The sequence below is a fragment of the Fukomys damarensis genome, unplaced genomic scaffold, assembly GCF_012274545.1.
Source record: "Fukomys damarensis isolate Sample0158 unplaced genomic scaffold, DMR_v1.0_HiC HiC_scaffold_23, whole genome shotgun sequence".
Lineage (NCBI taxonomy): Eukaryota > Metazoa > Chordata > Mammalia > Rodentia > Bathyergidae > Fukomys > Fukomys damarensis.
In genome coordinates this window covers 40,325,787-40,342,003 of record NW_022900935.1, presented here as the reverse complement: position 1 = coordinate 40,342,003, position 16,217 = coordinate 40,325,787, and the positions used below count along the sequence as shown (strand labels likewise).

At 58.5% G+C, this 16,217-nt stretch overlaps 1 protein-coding gene across 1 annotated transcript in view; it reads left to right on the top strand.

Moving 5' to 3' along the window:
* The window catches only part of Spsb1 (splA/ryanodine receptor domain and SOCS box containing 1), a gene marked incomplete at its 3' end in the record, with an annotated part of 32,325 nt that extends 16,109 nt beyond the window's left edge, over positions 1–16,216 (top strand). The window contains exons 2-3 of the mRNA XM_033767394.1: positions 11,560–12,373; positions 16,194–16,216. Of these exons, the coding sequence (XP_033623285.1) occupies positions 11,680–12,373; positions 16,194–16,216 (717 nt within the window). The remainder of the gene's footprint in view (positions 1–11,559; positions 12,374–16,193) is intronic.
* Between the last annotated feature and the right edge of the window lies 1 nt (position 16,217).

Below are 16,217 nucleotides of genomic sequence, written 5' to 3'. Positions count from 1 at the left end.
GAAGGGAGACAGGAGGGGGCGGGGAGGAAAGAGACCTGAAGGAAGGCGGTGTGTTTTCTGACTTTTTTAAGCAAGTATTTGGGGACCACTTCCTATGCAGGAGCCTGGCAGGTCCCCCACTTTGAGGTACCCCAAGGGTGTCAGTTGCAAGTCCCCACCAGGGGCTGCTCCACGTGCCCAGGTCCCAACTCCTCACTGTGGCCTGGGCCATCTGGTTCCAGCCCGTGTCTCCAGCTCTCTCTGGGTGTTATTGCCTTACATGCCCCGGCATCCCCAGAAATCTCTGCATCAGCCTGGGGCTAAAGGAGAGAGTTTCGAAAGGGGCTTTCTGGTAGTTTCCATCTGATTGTCCCGGAAATGTACCGTGTGAATTCCCGGCCCTTCAGTGGCACAGATCCCTTGTCCCAGCAGAGCGCGGCCCAAGGCGGGCGCCTCACACCTGCCAGCTGCCAGCCCTGCTGCTCAGTGAGGTTGTTAGCTTGCTGTAACTGGAGGACTCCCCTGATCTGGGCACAGGAAACCCTGCTGGGGCCTGGGGGAGCAGCACAGGCCCGGCTCCTGCCTCTGGCCTCCTCTCTGTCATGAGGGCTGAGTCCTGCCGTGCTGGGGCACAGTCCCAGTTTGGCACTCAGAGCCTCAGGCCTGCCCTCCTGAAGGGGACACGCTGGCCACAGGGTCCTGGCTTCAGTGAGGCTGAGAGGACAGCCATGCAGGTGCCCCGAAGAGAGGTGCCTGACTCTGGGGCTCCAGGTGTGCTGGGCTTGGGGACCTGTGCCTGAAGTCCCTTCGGAATGGTGCTGGAGGGGCCTGGCCCTGCCACTCTGGCTGCAGCCTGGAGGGGAGCACTGTCCCCTGTGCACCTGGTGATGGCTGCTTGGGGGAGAGAGCGTTGGGCCTGCCACCCCCCACTTGACCCTGGGCTGAGTCTTCAGCAAACCCCTTCCGAGGTGTCCCGGCACCTCTGCACCTGCCAGGCAGGTGATGGGAAATGGCTGGGAAACTTGGCATGGAGCCCAGGGTCAGCTGCTATCTGCCCTGGTCCAGGGCCCTCCATTCCAGCTCTGTCTCCCCTGCTTTCTCGGGGTTTGGGGGACAGCAAGCTCCGCAGCAGCCTGCCCCTGGGCCTGCGGCCTCCTCTCTTGGAGGCTGTGAGGCTCCGTGGCCATGGCCCTGTAATTGTTCCCAGAAGTGTGGACGAGGCCTCCAGTGTTTGTTTTGCCTCTGAGTTCGGCCAGTGGTAACCAAGGGCCGCTTCCCCTTGGTGACAGCCAGCCGGCTGGGGCCAGGGCTCATCCAGCCGGGCTGAGAGCCTGGGACCCCGCGAGCAGCCCGGGGCACAGGGGATAAACTGGTCCTCCACCTCTCTGCCGGCCGTGGAGAGGACTCAGGGCTCTTCTCCTGGCCCTGGCCCCAGGCACTTGGGCTGAACATTCCAGAACTCCAGATCCATCGGTAGGTAGGTTTCTGGGAGACGGAGGCCTTGGTGGGCTGCACCGTGGGGGGGGGGCGGGGCGGGAGCCAGGGCGCAGAGGTAGCCCCAGGGCAGTTTGGAGGAGGAGGAGGATTCCTGAAGGGAGCGCTTCGTGGAGGAGGAGCCGACAGATGAGGACACAAGGCTAGGCCAGGGGCGGAGCTGGTGTCGGTGTGTGCCCCACCTCTTGGTCTGCCGGTATCCAGGAGGATGAAGGCCGGGTTTGCTCTCTCGATGATGGACAGGAGGCCCCGCCCCGACAGTGCCAGCCCCATTCCACCCCACCCCCGCACGTAAGTCCCCTGGGTCCGATGCGGCGCTGCATTGCCTGCCAGCTCCTGGGTGGGGCACGTGCGGCCCTGGCTGTCACCAGCTGCAGGCCCTGCAGGTGACTGACCTCTCACCCTAAAGGGTCAGTGGAGGAGCTGACTGCTGCACGCGCAGGCTTCGTCCTCGCTGGTTTTGTGCTTGGGGGCCTGGAGAGGGAGCTGTCAGTCAGTCGGGACGGGGCGGGGCTGGCGGCACCGTTCTCACGGGCCCTGCAGCCAGCCCAGCTGCCTAGCCCATTAGACTGATTCACGGGATGCGAACGAGCGAGGCAGGCGTGTGTCGCGAAAGTTTGAAAAAACGCAGGTCCTGGCGCGGCAGGCGGCGCGCGCTGCTGGCATCTCTCGCGGTCTCAGCAGAAAAGAGGCGCCTGTGCTCTGGGAACGGAAACTCGGAGCGGCTGATCCTGCTCGCGCAGTGTGTGGGGGCTGCACGGGCGGGCGGGCGGAGGTCAGAGCTGCCTCCTGTGATGGGCAGGGCCCCAGGGGAGGCCGGGGACTGGGAGAGGTCTTCCGGGAAGGTCAGAGCTGTGTGCTTACTGAATGGGAAGTCCAGCTTTGAGAGGAAATACCTTTCCGAAGTGGCAGTCTGATGTCACAGCGCTGCCTGCTCCCTGGGGTCCTCTGTGTCCCCGGGGCGGGACTGACCCTAAGAGGCTGTATCCAAGGTTGCGCTGGGTCCTTCCCTGCCCTCCTCCTGGTTCCTCCTCCTCTGCCCCGATTGCCCTCCTGGACTAGCCCATCGGGTGGATATTGAGACAATTTCCCTTTTTCCACTTCCCTTTTCCTTGTGTGTTCTCAAGAAGTCATGAATGGGAACCATCACCCCGGGTTCACGGGACTGTGCCGAGAGACCTTCCCGAGCCCAGGTCCCGGCCACCTGGGACCACACAGGGACCAGTGAAGTGTAGGGCACTGCTCCCCACCCCGGGGGCCCACCACCCTTTCCCAGTGACACAGACCAGGAGGCCCTGAAGCAGAGTCTGGCAGAGTCTGGCCAGCACAGCTGGCCTCGGGCAGGCCCAGTGGCAGCAGTAGCTGAGGACTTCCTACAGGGACCTCTGTCACCCTGAGTGAGCTTGAAATGGCAAGAGGTGGCCACAGAGTTAGGTCCCTGCACCTCCCGGCCACTGCTGTTTGTAGAGATGGCCAGGTCTGGGGCTGAGAGTGGGCTTCTGGGTTTCTGTGGCTGCTTTCTGTCACCATAGACCGGAGGAAATCCATCCCTGCTTCTTCCTCCCTTCCTTCTCCCTACACCTCTACATTGCAAATGCGTCACTAATGCTTGCTGTATACTTCTTAAACTGAGCTTTCCGTGGGGTCCTTGTGTTATCCGTAAAGCTGACCAATGTATCTGGACTCCCATTTTGATGGAAGAGGGACCTGAGGTTGGGGGCCCCAAGGCCACCCAGCTTGTGGAGCTGAAATAGAACTCAGGCACCCCGACTCTACTCCACACAGCTCCTCCATCTTTTCGGGATTATGCCCCACCCACATTTTCCAGCTTTGCCTCAGCAGCCAGACAGATTCTTTGCTGTTCTGCCCCAGGGCCTTTGCACATCCTGTTCTCGCTGCTTTTCCCTTAGAATTCAGTCACATACTCCTTACTAACAGGCTGCAGGCTGAGGAGAGCATTGTTAGTGGTTTAGTCATCATGGGAGCATCAGAGTACACATAAGCAGACCTAGTTGGCCCAGGTCACTCACTGCATGAGGCCTCAAGTTGAGCTGAGGGACTCAGCAAAGGTGAGCTGTGTGAGGCTGCTGGAGGCACACTGTGGCACTCTGTTTCACGGCGACCTTTGGCCTTTGCAGGAGGAGTGTGTTCTAAAGCAACAGTAAAGAGCCCCGACGAGTTAATGTATGAGCTGGAGGCATGGTGTCTACGACCCAGGGTCTTGCGCTGTGCGGTATCAGTGCTGCTGGCTCTTCCCAGTCATGGAGAACGTGTGAGCAGCGCATGGCACTCTGATGTGACCATAGCCACTGTGTCAGCAGGTGAAGTCTCCAGTCCAGTAGCCTTGTGCGCACCGTCGTTGGCTGGACCCTTGTGTGGCTCAGGGCTGCATTCGCTTGCTTTTCTCCGTCCCTGTGTTCCTGCGTCCCTCCTCTCCCCACCCTCCCACCACTCACTCACTCACTCATTGCCCGGGGCTCAGGATTCATTCATTGGCCCTGGTGACCTGAGCTATGCTGTCCCAGCAAAGCCTCCCACGTGTACACAAGGTGTCCAGGTGCCCGTGCCCGTGTGTGCCAACACTGTGGCTTCTGCCTGCTGCATGTCCGTGGGGACTGTGGCACCCGCACGAGGGGCCTGGGTGGCACCAGGCTGAGTGACTGTCCCCGGGAAAGTATACTGGCTTGTCCCAAGCTCCACAGGGCAGCGAGTCCATGTGGCTGGAGCTCCTGGGCCTGATGGCACCACTGGCAGCCGGAGCCCAATGGCATCACAGAGGGCAGGAGCAGGATCTGGGCGGCCACTACGACTTCCTGGGGCCCCGGGCCGGCCATCCTCCATTCCTTTCTCTGCCGGGCAATAGCCCATCATCATCGTGCGTTCCATAGTGGGTCAGCCACTGGACAGACACTGCGCCCATCTCTTTAGTTTTCAAAACCATAATAAGGAAAAGGTGAAGATATTTAAGAGGCAGGGAAACCCATGGGCACATCACTGTAAACACAGGGCGTTTTCATTTTCCCCTTCACCTTTTCTAGGTTTTTAATCTCAAGGCAAATGTGGCTGCACCCTTGTCTTTGTCCTAGCAGACCTTTGTCCTCACCTGTGTCCAATGACCCTTCCCATTAGCGTTTTTGACTGCCAAGTAATACTCCATCCAGGCTCTTTGGGGCACTTCCTCCCTCCCCGCCCTATCCTTCCTGGGATCAGCCTGACCCTGAGACTCTTTGGTTTGCCTGGAAGTTCAGGATTCATTCATTTGCCACCTTTGGACCCACCAGGGCCCTCCCCTGAGTGCATTGAGAGCTTTCTGGGCTGAGAGGCTTGGAGGAGGAAGGCCAGGAACAGAACAGGAAGTCTCTGAAGCTGTCATAGCCTAAGCAGTTAAAGCCCCTCTTTTCCCGGCCCCTGGCCCCCATACCCTGCTCGGTTCTGGGAGGTCCCCCCAGAGATGGCCATTCGGTCACTCGATCCGCACGCCGCCCTGTTCCTCTTCTCAGCCTTCCCCAGGCCTTGGCCGACCCTGGGTGACAGAGCTCAGGCCAGCCAGCTCCGCAGAAACCCCCGGCCCTTCAGTCCACCGTGGTCAGTGGCAAAGGACGGGAGACCTGGAGCGGGTGGTGGGACACGTTCTTTCCCCGCAGACATGGGCAGTAGAGTGCATGGTTCTGAGGCCTGAGATTTTTGAGGTTCAAAGAAGCATCTGGGAACTGAAGAGAAAGAAATGGCTTTCAGGCCCCCTGTCCAGGAAACTCTGAACCCCATGCATGGCCGTCCTTACTGTCAAGGCAACCCCTGCCCACCCATAAGGGGGCATCACCAAAACCGTGCTGGTGGCACAGGGTGGAATATTATGCACCCCTCACGCGTGGTGTTGATGTGGAGCCCATGTACCCAGTGTGTCCTGGGGAAAAGCAGGCTGGAGAGTAGGTGTGTTAGACCCGTGTCTACACTTGCATAGGCAGCAGAATGGCCTGCAAGCCCAGGCACCTGTCCCTGTGGGTGGTAGGGAGGCAGGGGAGGGAGCACTTTACCCTTCCACTGTATCCATTTCCGTACTGAGATTCCTAGGAGCACATGTGACATTTGAAATGGTTCATGTCCAGGTAGAATAGAAGTTTTGATTTTTGGTTTTTGGTTTTTTTTTTGTTTTGTTTGTTTGATTTTTTTGTTTATAAATCATGGGATAAGTGCAGTACTGGTAGTTCTCGTTTGGATTTGGGCCAGGGGTGGTGACACTCACCTGTAACTCCAGCACTTGGGAGGCGGAGGCAGGAAGATCCTTCTGAGTTCAAGGCGTGCCTAAACTACATAGCAAGACCCTGTCTCAAAAAATCAAAAAGAAAATGGATTTGGGACTCCAAAAACTTTTGCTATAATTTCTTTAAACCTCAGGGGTTCATCAGGACACAGGCTGCTGGTGCCACCCCAGGGTGCACTGGGGCTGTGTCTGAGTCCTCGCAAGTTCCTGGGAATCTCGGCCACTGTCCAGGGGTGGTGACACTCACCTGTAACTCCAGCACTTGGGAGGCTGAGGCAGGAAGATCCTTCTGAGTTCAAGGCCGGCCTAAACTACATAGCAAGACCCTGTCTCAAAAAATCAAAAAGAAAATGGATTTGGGACTCCAAAAACTTTTGCTATAATTTCTTTAAACCTCAGGGGTTCATCGGGACGCAGGCTGCTGGTGCCACCCCAGGGTGCACTGGGGCTGTGTCTGAGTCCTCGCAAGTTCCTGGGAATCTCAGCCACTGTCTGGGGACCTGGCTTTGAGAAGCCCTCCTTGAACCCACTCCAGGGTCAACCCAACAGCCTTTTCCCCAGGGATGTCTTGGGGCGGCTCCTGCTCTACTCAGGATTTCCACCGCTGAATCTTGGGTCTGGAGGGTCTGTGTCCCCTGCCTCCTCGAGGCGCCCTGACCTTGGCAGTCAGTGCCCCTGGAGCCAAGTTTCAGGTGCGGGCCGAGGAGCAGAGGGAGCTGTGTGTATGATGCCTCTGCCAGCTGCTGTGCCAGGAGCCATGGCCCCGTTCCCCCCAGGGGGGACCAGGCAGAACCCCTGTGGGCACGGATGCCCCCTGCAGCCCAGGTGGGGTCACTGTCCCCAGTCTGGGTTCCATCCCCCCCCCGTCACCAAGGACACCCCTGATGCTGCCTGGGTGACCTCCTGGTGAGGTTCTGCGTCCCTGAGGGCCCTCAGAGGCTGAGCTGCTGGTCCCGCGAGCCCCAGGCGGCTGCCCTCCCTGCTGTAACTAGGCTGCCGCAGGGACTTCTCCTTTTAATTTTCAGTCTCTGTATGAATGTCACGTCTGTTTCCCAGGGGCTCGGTGCAGCTCATCCGGGCCCTTTCTGAAAGGGCCATGAGTAATCTGTGTCCTTCCGTAGGTGTCACTGGCAGGTGCATTTTGGTTTTTTGAGGTCAAAGGCTAGAGCTCTGGACCGTGTGAGATTTTCTCTCCAAAATCACTTGTCGGTACTTACCAGAAGGGTCCAGTCCTCTTCGCCGGTGCTGAAGGCAGAGACTTCTTTCCATATCCCTCTTAAGTGGGCATTTAGGGCATGGGGTTTATCCTCAAGGCCTAAGTCCTCCCTGGGGCTCCACGACCAGGCTTGCACAGTGCACAACATGAATGACCTCACTGTTCCACCAAGTGTATTCCTGCACCTGGGCCCCAGGGACCGAGAGACCACCAACCAGCAGCACTTGGGACAGTGGGCGGGGTGCCGTCCAGCCAGGCCGCAGGCTGTGTTGATTTAATAACAGACTGCCAGGGTGTGTTTCTATTGCAAAATCCTGGGTTGCAACCATGGCTTTGTCAGGCAGGAGGCAGAGGGGAGACTGTTTGATCTTCAGGTGAAAGAGGCTTTATGTAGGTCACTTTGTTCCACATCCTCAACCTCAGGTTTCCAACCTGGGCCAAAACAATGGCTCCACTGTTGTGGGGTCTGGTGCGCTGAGGTGGGTCCAAGCCCTGGGAGGTGGGTGTGCGTCCAGCCATCGGTCCTGGTCACCTTGGCGACATCCCCAAGAGGGACACCAACGACAGAACGGAAAGGGTATTGCAGCAGAGGTGGCCATGGCCAAGCAAAAGGCACACTGGGGGCAGGTGAGGCACAGGGGGTGTGGCTGCCACTGAGGAGCGTCCTGCCCCTCCAGGCTTCCCCGGGGTCCTCATCCTGCCTCGGGTTGCTGTGCGAGGCCAAGGTGCGGCTGCCTCAGGGGCTGTGAGACAGCACGGGGCTCTGGCAAGTGATGGGTTCGCGATTTAAAAAACGGTGCCACTGGGAGACTTAGAAACAATCATTATGCAATGACGTCCCGTTTGGGCTGTGCAGAGCTTCACTCTGCCCGCCGTGGGCTGGGGACATGGTCTCTGTGGGTAACAGGACACCACATGTGACATCGGCCCTGTGCGTGCTTGTTGAATGGCCCGGGCGAAGAGACAGGGATCACTCTGGGAGTAACTGGTTCTGGGTACAATGAGTTCCATGAGTGCTTTTCAGCCTTTGATTCTCAGTGAAAACCACTTTCATGTAATTGTACATGCACTTTAAATATATATTTTTTTCAATTCAAAAAGTGTTCGGAGCAAGCGCATCTCTCCTCCCAGCCTAGCCCCAGGTCCTTCCGCTGTGCAATGCCAGAGCTGGCTTCTGCTCTGTGAATGGTCCTGTGTGTTGATGGCTTTGGGGGACATCCTGCGTGGTATGATACGGACCTCCCGGGCCCTGCCGTGTCCCCTAGGCCTGTGTGGCCATGCTGTGCGCCCTGTGCAGGATGCAGCAGAGCTCATGGCCCAGAGTCCTGAAAGACTGGTGTTGAAGAGGACTGGCTCACAGGGTCGCCCCGCGTCCTTTCTGTTGACCCCAGGACTCTGTGTGCTCTCCCCCTGCACCCTGCACCAAGGCCCTGAAGATGCCCTCTGGACACGGGCTTCGGGATGCCCTCTTCCCAGGGGCCAGGCTGCGGCTGGATTTCTGGTGGGCTCTTGGTGGTCTCCCCTCCTGAGGCAGAGGTAGTGGGGGCCAGGAGCTGCCTCATGACCCAGGGTCTCTGTGTGGCAGTGGTGGGGAGGTGGGGCTCCTCCCGTGGGAGACAGGGCGGCCTGGGGCCAAACCACAGGCTTGGTGTGGTTGAGGGGATGAGGAGGCCCTGCCTGTGCTTTTGATCTTGCTCACTCTGTGCCAAGTGAGTGTAGTCTGTCGTGTGTGTGGGGTGTGTGTGTGTGTGTGTGTGTATGTGAGAGAGAGAGAGAGAGAGAGAAGTCTGTGCTCCCTTACTCGGCCCTACAGTCCAGGAGACTGGAAGCTCCCACCCTGTGCGTGGTGCTCATACTGGGGCCCATCCCCTCCTCATCCCCAGCTGTGTAGGGCAGGCTGGGGCCACTGCTGCGCCAGGCAGCATCAGGGACAGTGGGAAGGAGGAGGGGCTCGGCTGACCCTAACCCTAACCCTGCTCCTCTGGGCACTTTGGCCTTTGCACGGCATCGGACACTGGGACCCATGTGTGACAGCCGGCCGGGTGGCCCTGGGGATGGTGCACAAGATGACTGTTCATTATTTGGGGCTGCCAGAATTCCTGAGGGGTCAGGAAGGGTGCAGGGCAGGAATGTGGTGGCCTAGGGGTGGGCTTGAGGTGGCCATGAGGGGCAGCGGGCAGGGCCTCTGCGGGGGACACAGCAGATAAGTCGGAGTGGCTTTCTGGCAATGGAAAGCTGGCACCAAGGGCGTGAAGCAGGGTCCTGGGCCCAGGTGAGCCTCGATGGCCACTGCTGGCACTGCCTTGGTGTGTGAGGTGTGCACAGGTGCATGTTTGCGTGCTCAGTGTGCGCACGCGTAGGCACATGAGGGACGGGCGGGCAGCTGCCCCTGCTCTCCCTGCGGCCCGGCAGGACGATGCACAGCCACACCCTTCACACTTCTGTGGCTTTTCCCAGGTCGGGACAGGGCTGAGTCCTCTGGCTCTGGGCGTTGGTCATCTACTCGCTCTGTGACCCAGGCCTTGACCCACCACGGCGCCTCTAGGGAAGCCTGGGTGCCTGAATTTGCTTCACACAGTAGCAAGAAATGGGGCTGAGCCCAGAGCCAACTTCCTGCCAGCAGTCTGGTGTCCACCACTAGACTTCCGGTTGGCCCGGTGGTGGCCCCCCATTAGCAGGCGCCGTGCGGGGCCAGCTGTGTCCCCAGCGTAGCCAGTGTGCCGCTTCCCATCCCGAGCTCCACGTCCAGGTGCTTTGGGGGTCCATGGCTTCACACAGAGAACGGTCAGCAGAGCCCACTGCCAGTTTCTCACAGCTTCATTGGGACACGACTGTGCCCATTTATTTATGCGCGGAGTCGGAAGCCTGAAATATTTACGATCTAGCCACTCTGAGAAGTGTGCCGCCCCTGGTCCAGAACGGACTGTGGCCTTGAGCTGACTCCTCCCATCGTATCAGGCACCTGGGTTGTGGCCGAAAGGCACCTGTTGGCCCAGGTATGGGGACCTGGAAGTGTGGTTAACAGAGCTCTCTCTCAGTTCATGGAAACAGTTTAGGGTGGAAAACCAAAACTGCCCGCTGTCCCGGGCCCTCCCTGGGATGTTGTCTCCACGGAGTTTTAGGTGAGCCTGTGACACACAGGTGACACACACATTACAGGTGAGCTCAGGAGAGCTAAGGGCAAAGCTGAGTGGTGAAGCCGTGACTTCCCTGCGCAGGAGGGGCCCGGGGATGAACCCCACCTGCTGTCCTGGGGTGGTGGGGGTGGCCTGGCAGGGTCCCCAGGAGTGGCCCGTATTAAAGATAGTGAATGCACAGCTTCTCTGTTCTTGTACAGAGCAGGGGTGGCTAGGCATGCCCAGCAGGAACGTGACAGGTGACAAGAGAGAAAGCGCATCTAGGGGCCGGGATTTAGCTCAGTGGTTCTGCCACCTGCCTTGCAAGCACACGGTCCTGAGTTTGATCCCCGGTACCAAAAAAGAAAAAAGAAGCATCTTCAACTAGACGTGGTGGTGGTGCTGGTGGTAACAAATGAACCAAGAGCGACCCTCTCGTCATTGTGGCAAGTGACCATCCAGGAGGTGACTCAGGTGGCAGGTGGCTGCAGGTGCCCTTGCGAGGGAGTCACCCCAGGGTGCTGGAGGGGGCACCCCAGCCTTTCCCTAAGCCCATGTTCAGTGGTCCCCAGAGGTCCCTGTGCCTGGCAGCCCACCCTGGCATCTGCTACGTTCTCTGCCTCACCTTTCTCAGGCACCACAGTAGTGACTGTTCCCAGCCCCCTCACGGCCCATCTTATTCCATTATTTACCTAGGAGCCTGCCCTGTCCTGAAGATCCCGTCCTGTAGGCCCAGCAGCCAAGTCTCCCTTCCGGAGGCCAAGGAAGCAGAAAGAACCCTTGCTCTGAGTGGAGCCCAGGAGCCCAAAGCGGGTGGCATCTCCTTTCTCCAAGGCTGGACTCCAGGGCAGGGCGAGTGCCCATGGGTCATCTTGGTGTCGACCAAGAGCACGTGGATGGGCAGAGAGCCCCTGTGCCCATTTGTATCAGGACTCCATCCTAGGTGGGGCAAGGACCTGCAGAGCAGTTGCTGTACACTTAGGGCACCCAGGAGGCTCGTGGGCCCTTCCCTACAAGGGCACACACTGACTCCCAAGATGAGCTTCTATAGTGGTTCCGCCCCAACAATGAATTGACAATGTGATGATCCAAGGGGCTGTGCTGGAAAAGGGGGCTGGGCCAGACTCTCAGGGCTCCGCCCCGCCCGCTGTGCAGCCTCGCCCGCTGTGCTGCCTGGCCAGTGGTAGGTGCTTGCTTCACCTTGACAGAGAAGGTGCCCATGCATCCTGGCTGACGCCAGCTTCTGTGCCACCTTGGCCTTCTGCCCTGTGTAATCCTGACTGGGTACCTGTAGGCATCTGCTGAGCACCCCCGGCTGACCAGGCATACTGAGAGTGACGGGGGTGACAGTGACAGTGTGGCCTTGGAGATGGGGCGTCTCATCCTGCACCAGGACCCCAGGCTTCCTGGACCTCTCTGGGCTCCTGGCTGACTCTGTGTCTTCTCATCCTGTAGCCCTGCTCACTGACCTCCTGCTTCTCTCTCCCCACCAGGCACACAGGGCGCTCCTGGATGTGCAGAGTTCTCCTCACAAGCTTCCCAGGAATCCCATCTACCCTGAGGTTGATGAGTTTGCCTTGGGAGTCCTCGAGCAGGTGAAACCAGAGGCCGCCATGGGTCAGAAGGTCACTGGAGGGATCAAGACTGTGGACATGCGGGACCCCACCTACCAGCCCCTGAAGCAAGAGCTCCAGGGCCTGGATTACTGCAAGCCCACACGGCTGGACCTGCTGCTGGACATGCCGCCGGTGTCCTACGACATCCAGCTGTTGCACTCTTGGAACAACAATGACCGCTCGCTCAACGTTTTCGTCAAGGAGGACGACAAGCTGATCTTTCACCGGCATCCGGTGGCTCAGAGCACAGACGCCATCCGGGGCAAAGTCGGGTACACAAGGGGGCTGCACGTGTGGCAGATCACGTGGGCCATGCGACAGCGGGGCACACACGCCGTGGTGGGCGTGGCCACGGCAGACGCCCCACTGCACTCTGTTGGGTACACGACCCTCGTGGGGAATAACCACGAGTCCTGGGGCTGGGACTTGGGACGCAACCGGCTGTACCACGACGGCAAGAACCAGCCGAGCAAAACATACCCGGCCTTTCTGGAGCCAGATGAGACATTCATCGTCCCCGACTCTTTCCTCGTGGCCTTGGACATGGATGACGGGACCCTGAGCTTCATTGTGAACGGACAGTATATGGGAGTGGCTTTTCGGGGACTCAAGGGCAAAAAACTGTATCCTGTAGTGAGTGCCGTCTGGGGCCACTGTGAGATCCGCATGCGCTACTTGAATGGACTTGATCGTAAGTTACCGCACGTCCGAGGCTGTGCCCTTCCTAAGTCCCCATGGTCCTGGCTGGGCTCGGGTCAAAGGTTTATGCGGTTGTGATTCTTTTCAGAGACAGGGTCTTGCTGTATGGTTTAGTCTGGTTTTGGACTCACTGTGCAGCCTTGGCTTTGAATTTTCAGTGATCTTCCTGAGTGCTGGGATGACAGGCACGCACCGCTACACCCAGCTTTGAAAGTGTCGTAGATTGCCTAGCAGTGCCTTGTGGATGAATGGGTGGGTGCATGATGGATGGAAAGATGGATGGATGGATGGATGATGGGTGAATGGGGGGGTGGATGATGAATAGATAAATGATGGATGGATGGATGGATGGAGGGGTGAATAGCTGAGTGCTCCTTGTCTCTGATAAACCACCTTCCCCGCTGGGCCTGCAATTGACCAAATTCTAGCACAGTAGCCAATCTGTTATTAAGCTGAGGTTTGCAGCCTGGGGCCTCTCAGATAAATGAAAAACAGAGACCGCTCACCTTCACTAGACAGATTTGGGGTCTTTGTCCTGGCGGCAGAGGCTCCTTTGGAACATGGTCCGAAATGGGGCTGTTCAGTCCTGATGTCAGGAGACGGTGGGGGAAGGAGCCAGTGGCTGAGAACCAGGGTGCATCTGCCGTGATCTCCGTGTGTGCCTTGGAGCAGCCCTTCTCACCCCCCATGTGCCCACAGCTCCTGTGTGCTGCTCTGTGCTGATGGCTGGAGGCTCCGTTGTGCCCAGCCTGGGGCCTGGTATTTGGAGAATGCCCACCCCTTGATGGGCCCTCCCTCTGGGGGCTTCTGCCTGTGTGCGTCCCTTCCCCATCTGCAGATTCCATCAGAAAGGGGGTATCCAGGAAGCTTTGTCCACCTGTGAGCTGACTGTCTTTAAGGACAGGCCTGGCCTGGCACCTCGAGTCCTAACCCTAAGCCGCAGGCCAGGCAAGTGGTAGGCAAGGCCCCTGCTGGGGCCAGAGCACAGCTGTCTTGAAGTCTCCAAATCTGCTGGTCTTCCTCCTCCTCTTCCTCCTCTTCCTCCTCCTCCTCCTCCTCCTCTTCCTCCTCCCAGTGTCCGCCTTTGGAAGATCCTGGAGCACGTGGGTGTACAGAAAATATTAAGCCTGTGTCTTTGGAAGCCTCCCCTCTCCTTTCTCCCAGTCCTGAACTCTGACTTTGCACTGGTCACAGTGCTCCCGGCAGAGGTGGCACAGCCATGTTTGCCCCAGAGGGGATGGATACGGTGGAATTCAGGACCTTGGCCAGCCCTGGGTCCAGTGTGTCCCCCTCCTTCCACCAGAGCAGTGCTGGAACCAGGGAAGCAAAGGCAGGTGAGGGGACCGTCCTCACCTGGCCACCACGGGAGGCTGTGGGTCCCTAAGGGAACTCATGAGCTGTGGGAGTTCACACAGCCACTCTGTTCCTGTGTCCTAGCTCCTGGGAGGGATCTGGGCCTGTTTGCCCTTGGTGAGCCAGCAGGTTCTGCTGTTGCATCCTGAGGCCCAGACACACGTCCTGTGAACGGGTGACACTCTGCTTGACTCTGAGTCTGAGGGGAGGTTGGAAGCTTTTGTGACTTTTCTTGTTTGTAAAATCCTAAGGGGTTGGGAGGCTAGGAAAGAGGGTGGGAATAGTTTGTTGGGAACCACATCTGTGAGCTGGAATCTGGATGAAGACTCCAAAGCGTCACATCATGCTGGGCATGGCGGTGCACACCTGTAATCCCAGCACTTGGGAGGGTGAGGCAGGAGGATCACTGCAAGTTCAAGACCAGCCTGGGCTACATAGTGAGTTCCAGGTCAGTCTCAACTACACAGTGAGACGCTGTCTCAAAAAAAAAAAAAAAAATCAAAGTGTCACATCAGGACATTGTCAAGGACAAGGACCCCTTTCCCCTCCGCCCAAATGAGAACATCAGGCCACGCCAGGGCCGCTTCATCTCGTCTTCCCCAGCCCCGTTCAGGCATGGCCGACTCTGGAGGATCCAGATGGCAGCCTGGGTGCAGTCAGTCCCTGGGACGCCAAGTGTGGCAATGTTGTCCTCTGCCCAGGGCGGGTGAGATGCCGTGTGCTGGACACCTCAGGGGCTTGAGTGAGGGGGTGGCCTGTGTCCTAGAAGGGTCTCCTGGCTGCTCACAGGCACAGTAGGGGTGAGAGTGGCCACCATGACAGTTGCTGGTGAAGTGAGAAAGGGGCGCGTCCTGTGGCACCGGGTGTCGTCCTGTGTCGGTGGGGGTGGGCTGTCCTCACAACAGGGTGGCATTTAAAGCTGTGCCCCTGGATGAGGTCACCAGAGAGTGGGCCAGGCCCTGCTGGAGGTCAGAGGCCTGGGGACGGGGCAGAGGAGAAGCAGCCAATGTAGCTGGAAGGGCCCCAGGGCATGGTGGCTGACTGGAGAAAGAGCTTCAAGAAAGACAAAGTAATGACAGCTCAGGTTCATCGACAGCTGCTCTGGCTACCAGAAGGTCATCGGTGACCTCAGTGGGAGTCACTGGGTGGGGTGGGGTCACAGCGTGGTGGAGGAAGCAGGCGGTGGTCATTCATTTCCTGGGGCTGCCGTAACAAATTACTGCGATCTGGGCCCAGCCGATTGACCCAGCAGAACGCATGCTGTCACTGCCAAGGGGCCAGATGTCCGAACCCACACTGTCAGCAGGCCAGGCTCTCTCCGAGGCGCTGTGGGAGAATCCCCTCCCTGCCTCTGTCCCCACCTGGCCTGCTCCTTGGGGCATCTAGGAAACCACTCTGGTCCTACTGACCTCCTCAGGGCACCCTGGCTTGGGCACCCTCCCCGGGCTCTCCCTGGCACTGTGAATCACCCTGGCAGAGTCCTTCCCCTGTGCTGGGCCAAGCAAAGCCCCGAGTTCCCAGTGTCCCTGTGTGACCTCCCTGCTGTCCAGCCTATGCTGACCACAGGCCACTTGCCTCTGTGCTGAGACTGTAGCCCCTCGCTGTCTTTCGGGGAGCAGAGAGACAGGGCCTGGAGATGCAGGAGGAAGAGGCCTCTGCCCTGGGGACATCCCTGACCTCAAGGTCCTCCCCACCGAGCCCCCACTGCTTCCCACTGAGGGAGCGTTTCCCCTGCCATCCTGGACTTAAAGATTCTCCTTTGCATCTAGCAGCAAAGTGTGGCAAGGGTTGCCATGGGCTTCAGGGAAGGCACGGAGCCTTTGACTCCCAAGATGCTGGCCTGGGTGCGGAAGGCATTTCCAGGTTCCTGAAGGTACTGCTTACCCAGACAGGGAGGCCCTGGGTTCAGGTCCTGGCTCCATTTCCTCCATCGGGGCAGCCGTGGACCAGTTGTTTAAACTCTGTCACATTCCGCTTTTGTAACTGGGGACAGTGATGGTTGTGGCTTCTCTGCGACGGTCTTCCATCACTCATAACTGTGGTCCGAGTTGGCACACGGCTGCTGGAGGAGTCCGCCAGAGCAGCTTCTCTGGGTTATTTAGTCAGGATTAAAGTCAAATTCGCTAAGTATTTATTTATTACTCCCTATGAAGCCAGGCACGGTGGCACATGCCTGCAATCCCAGCACTTTATACATTAAAGTGTTTAATAGAACATATAGAGCAGCTGAGGCAGGAAGATCACAAGTTGGAGCCCAGCCTAGACAACTTAACTTAGCAATGTAGCCAGACCCTATCTTAGGTTAAAAAGTAAAAGGACTGGGGATGTAGCTCAGCGTGAAGCCCTGGGTTCCATCTGAGGCCCTGGAAGAGGAAACCAGGGCGGTGCCCTGTAGCCCTGTGCGCCTTAGTGCCTTAGCGGCGCCGCACTGACGTGAGTTCTGTCCTCTGCTTTCCCAGCCGAGCCCCTGCCACTCATGGATC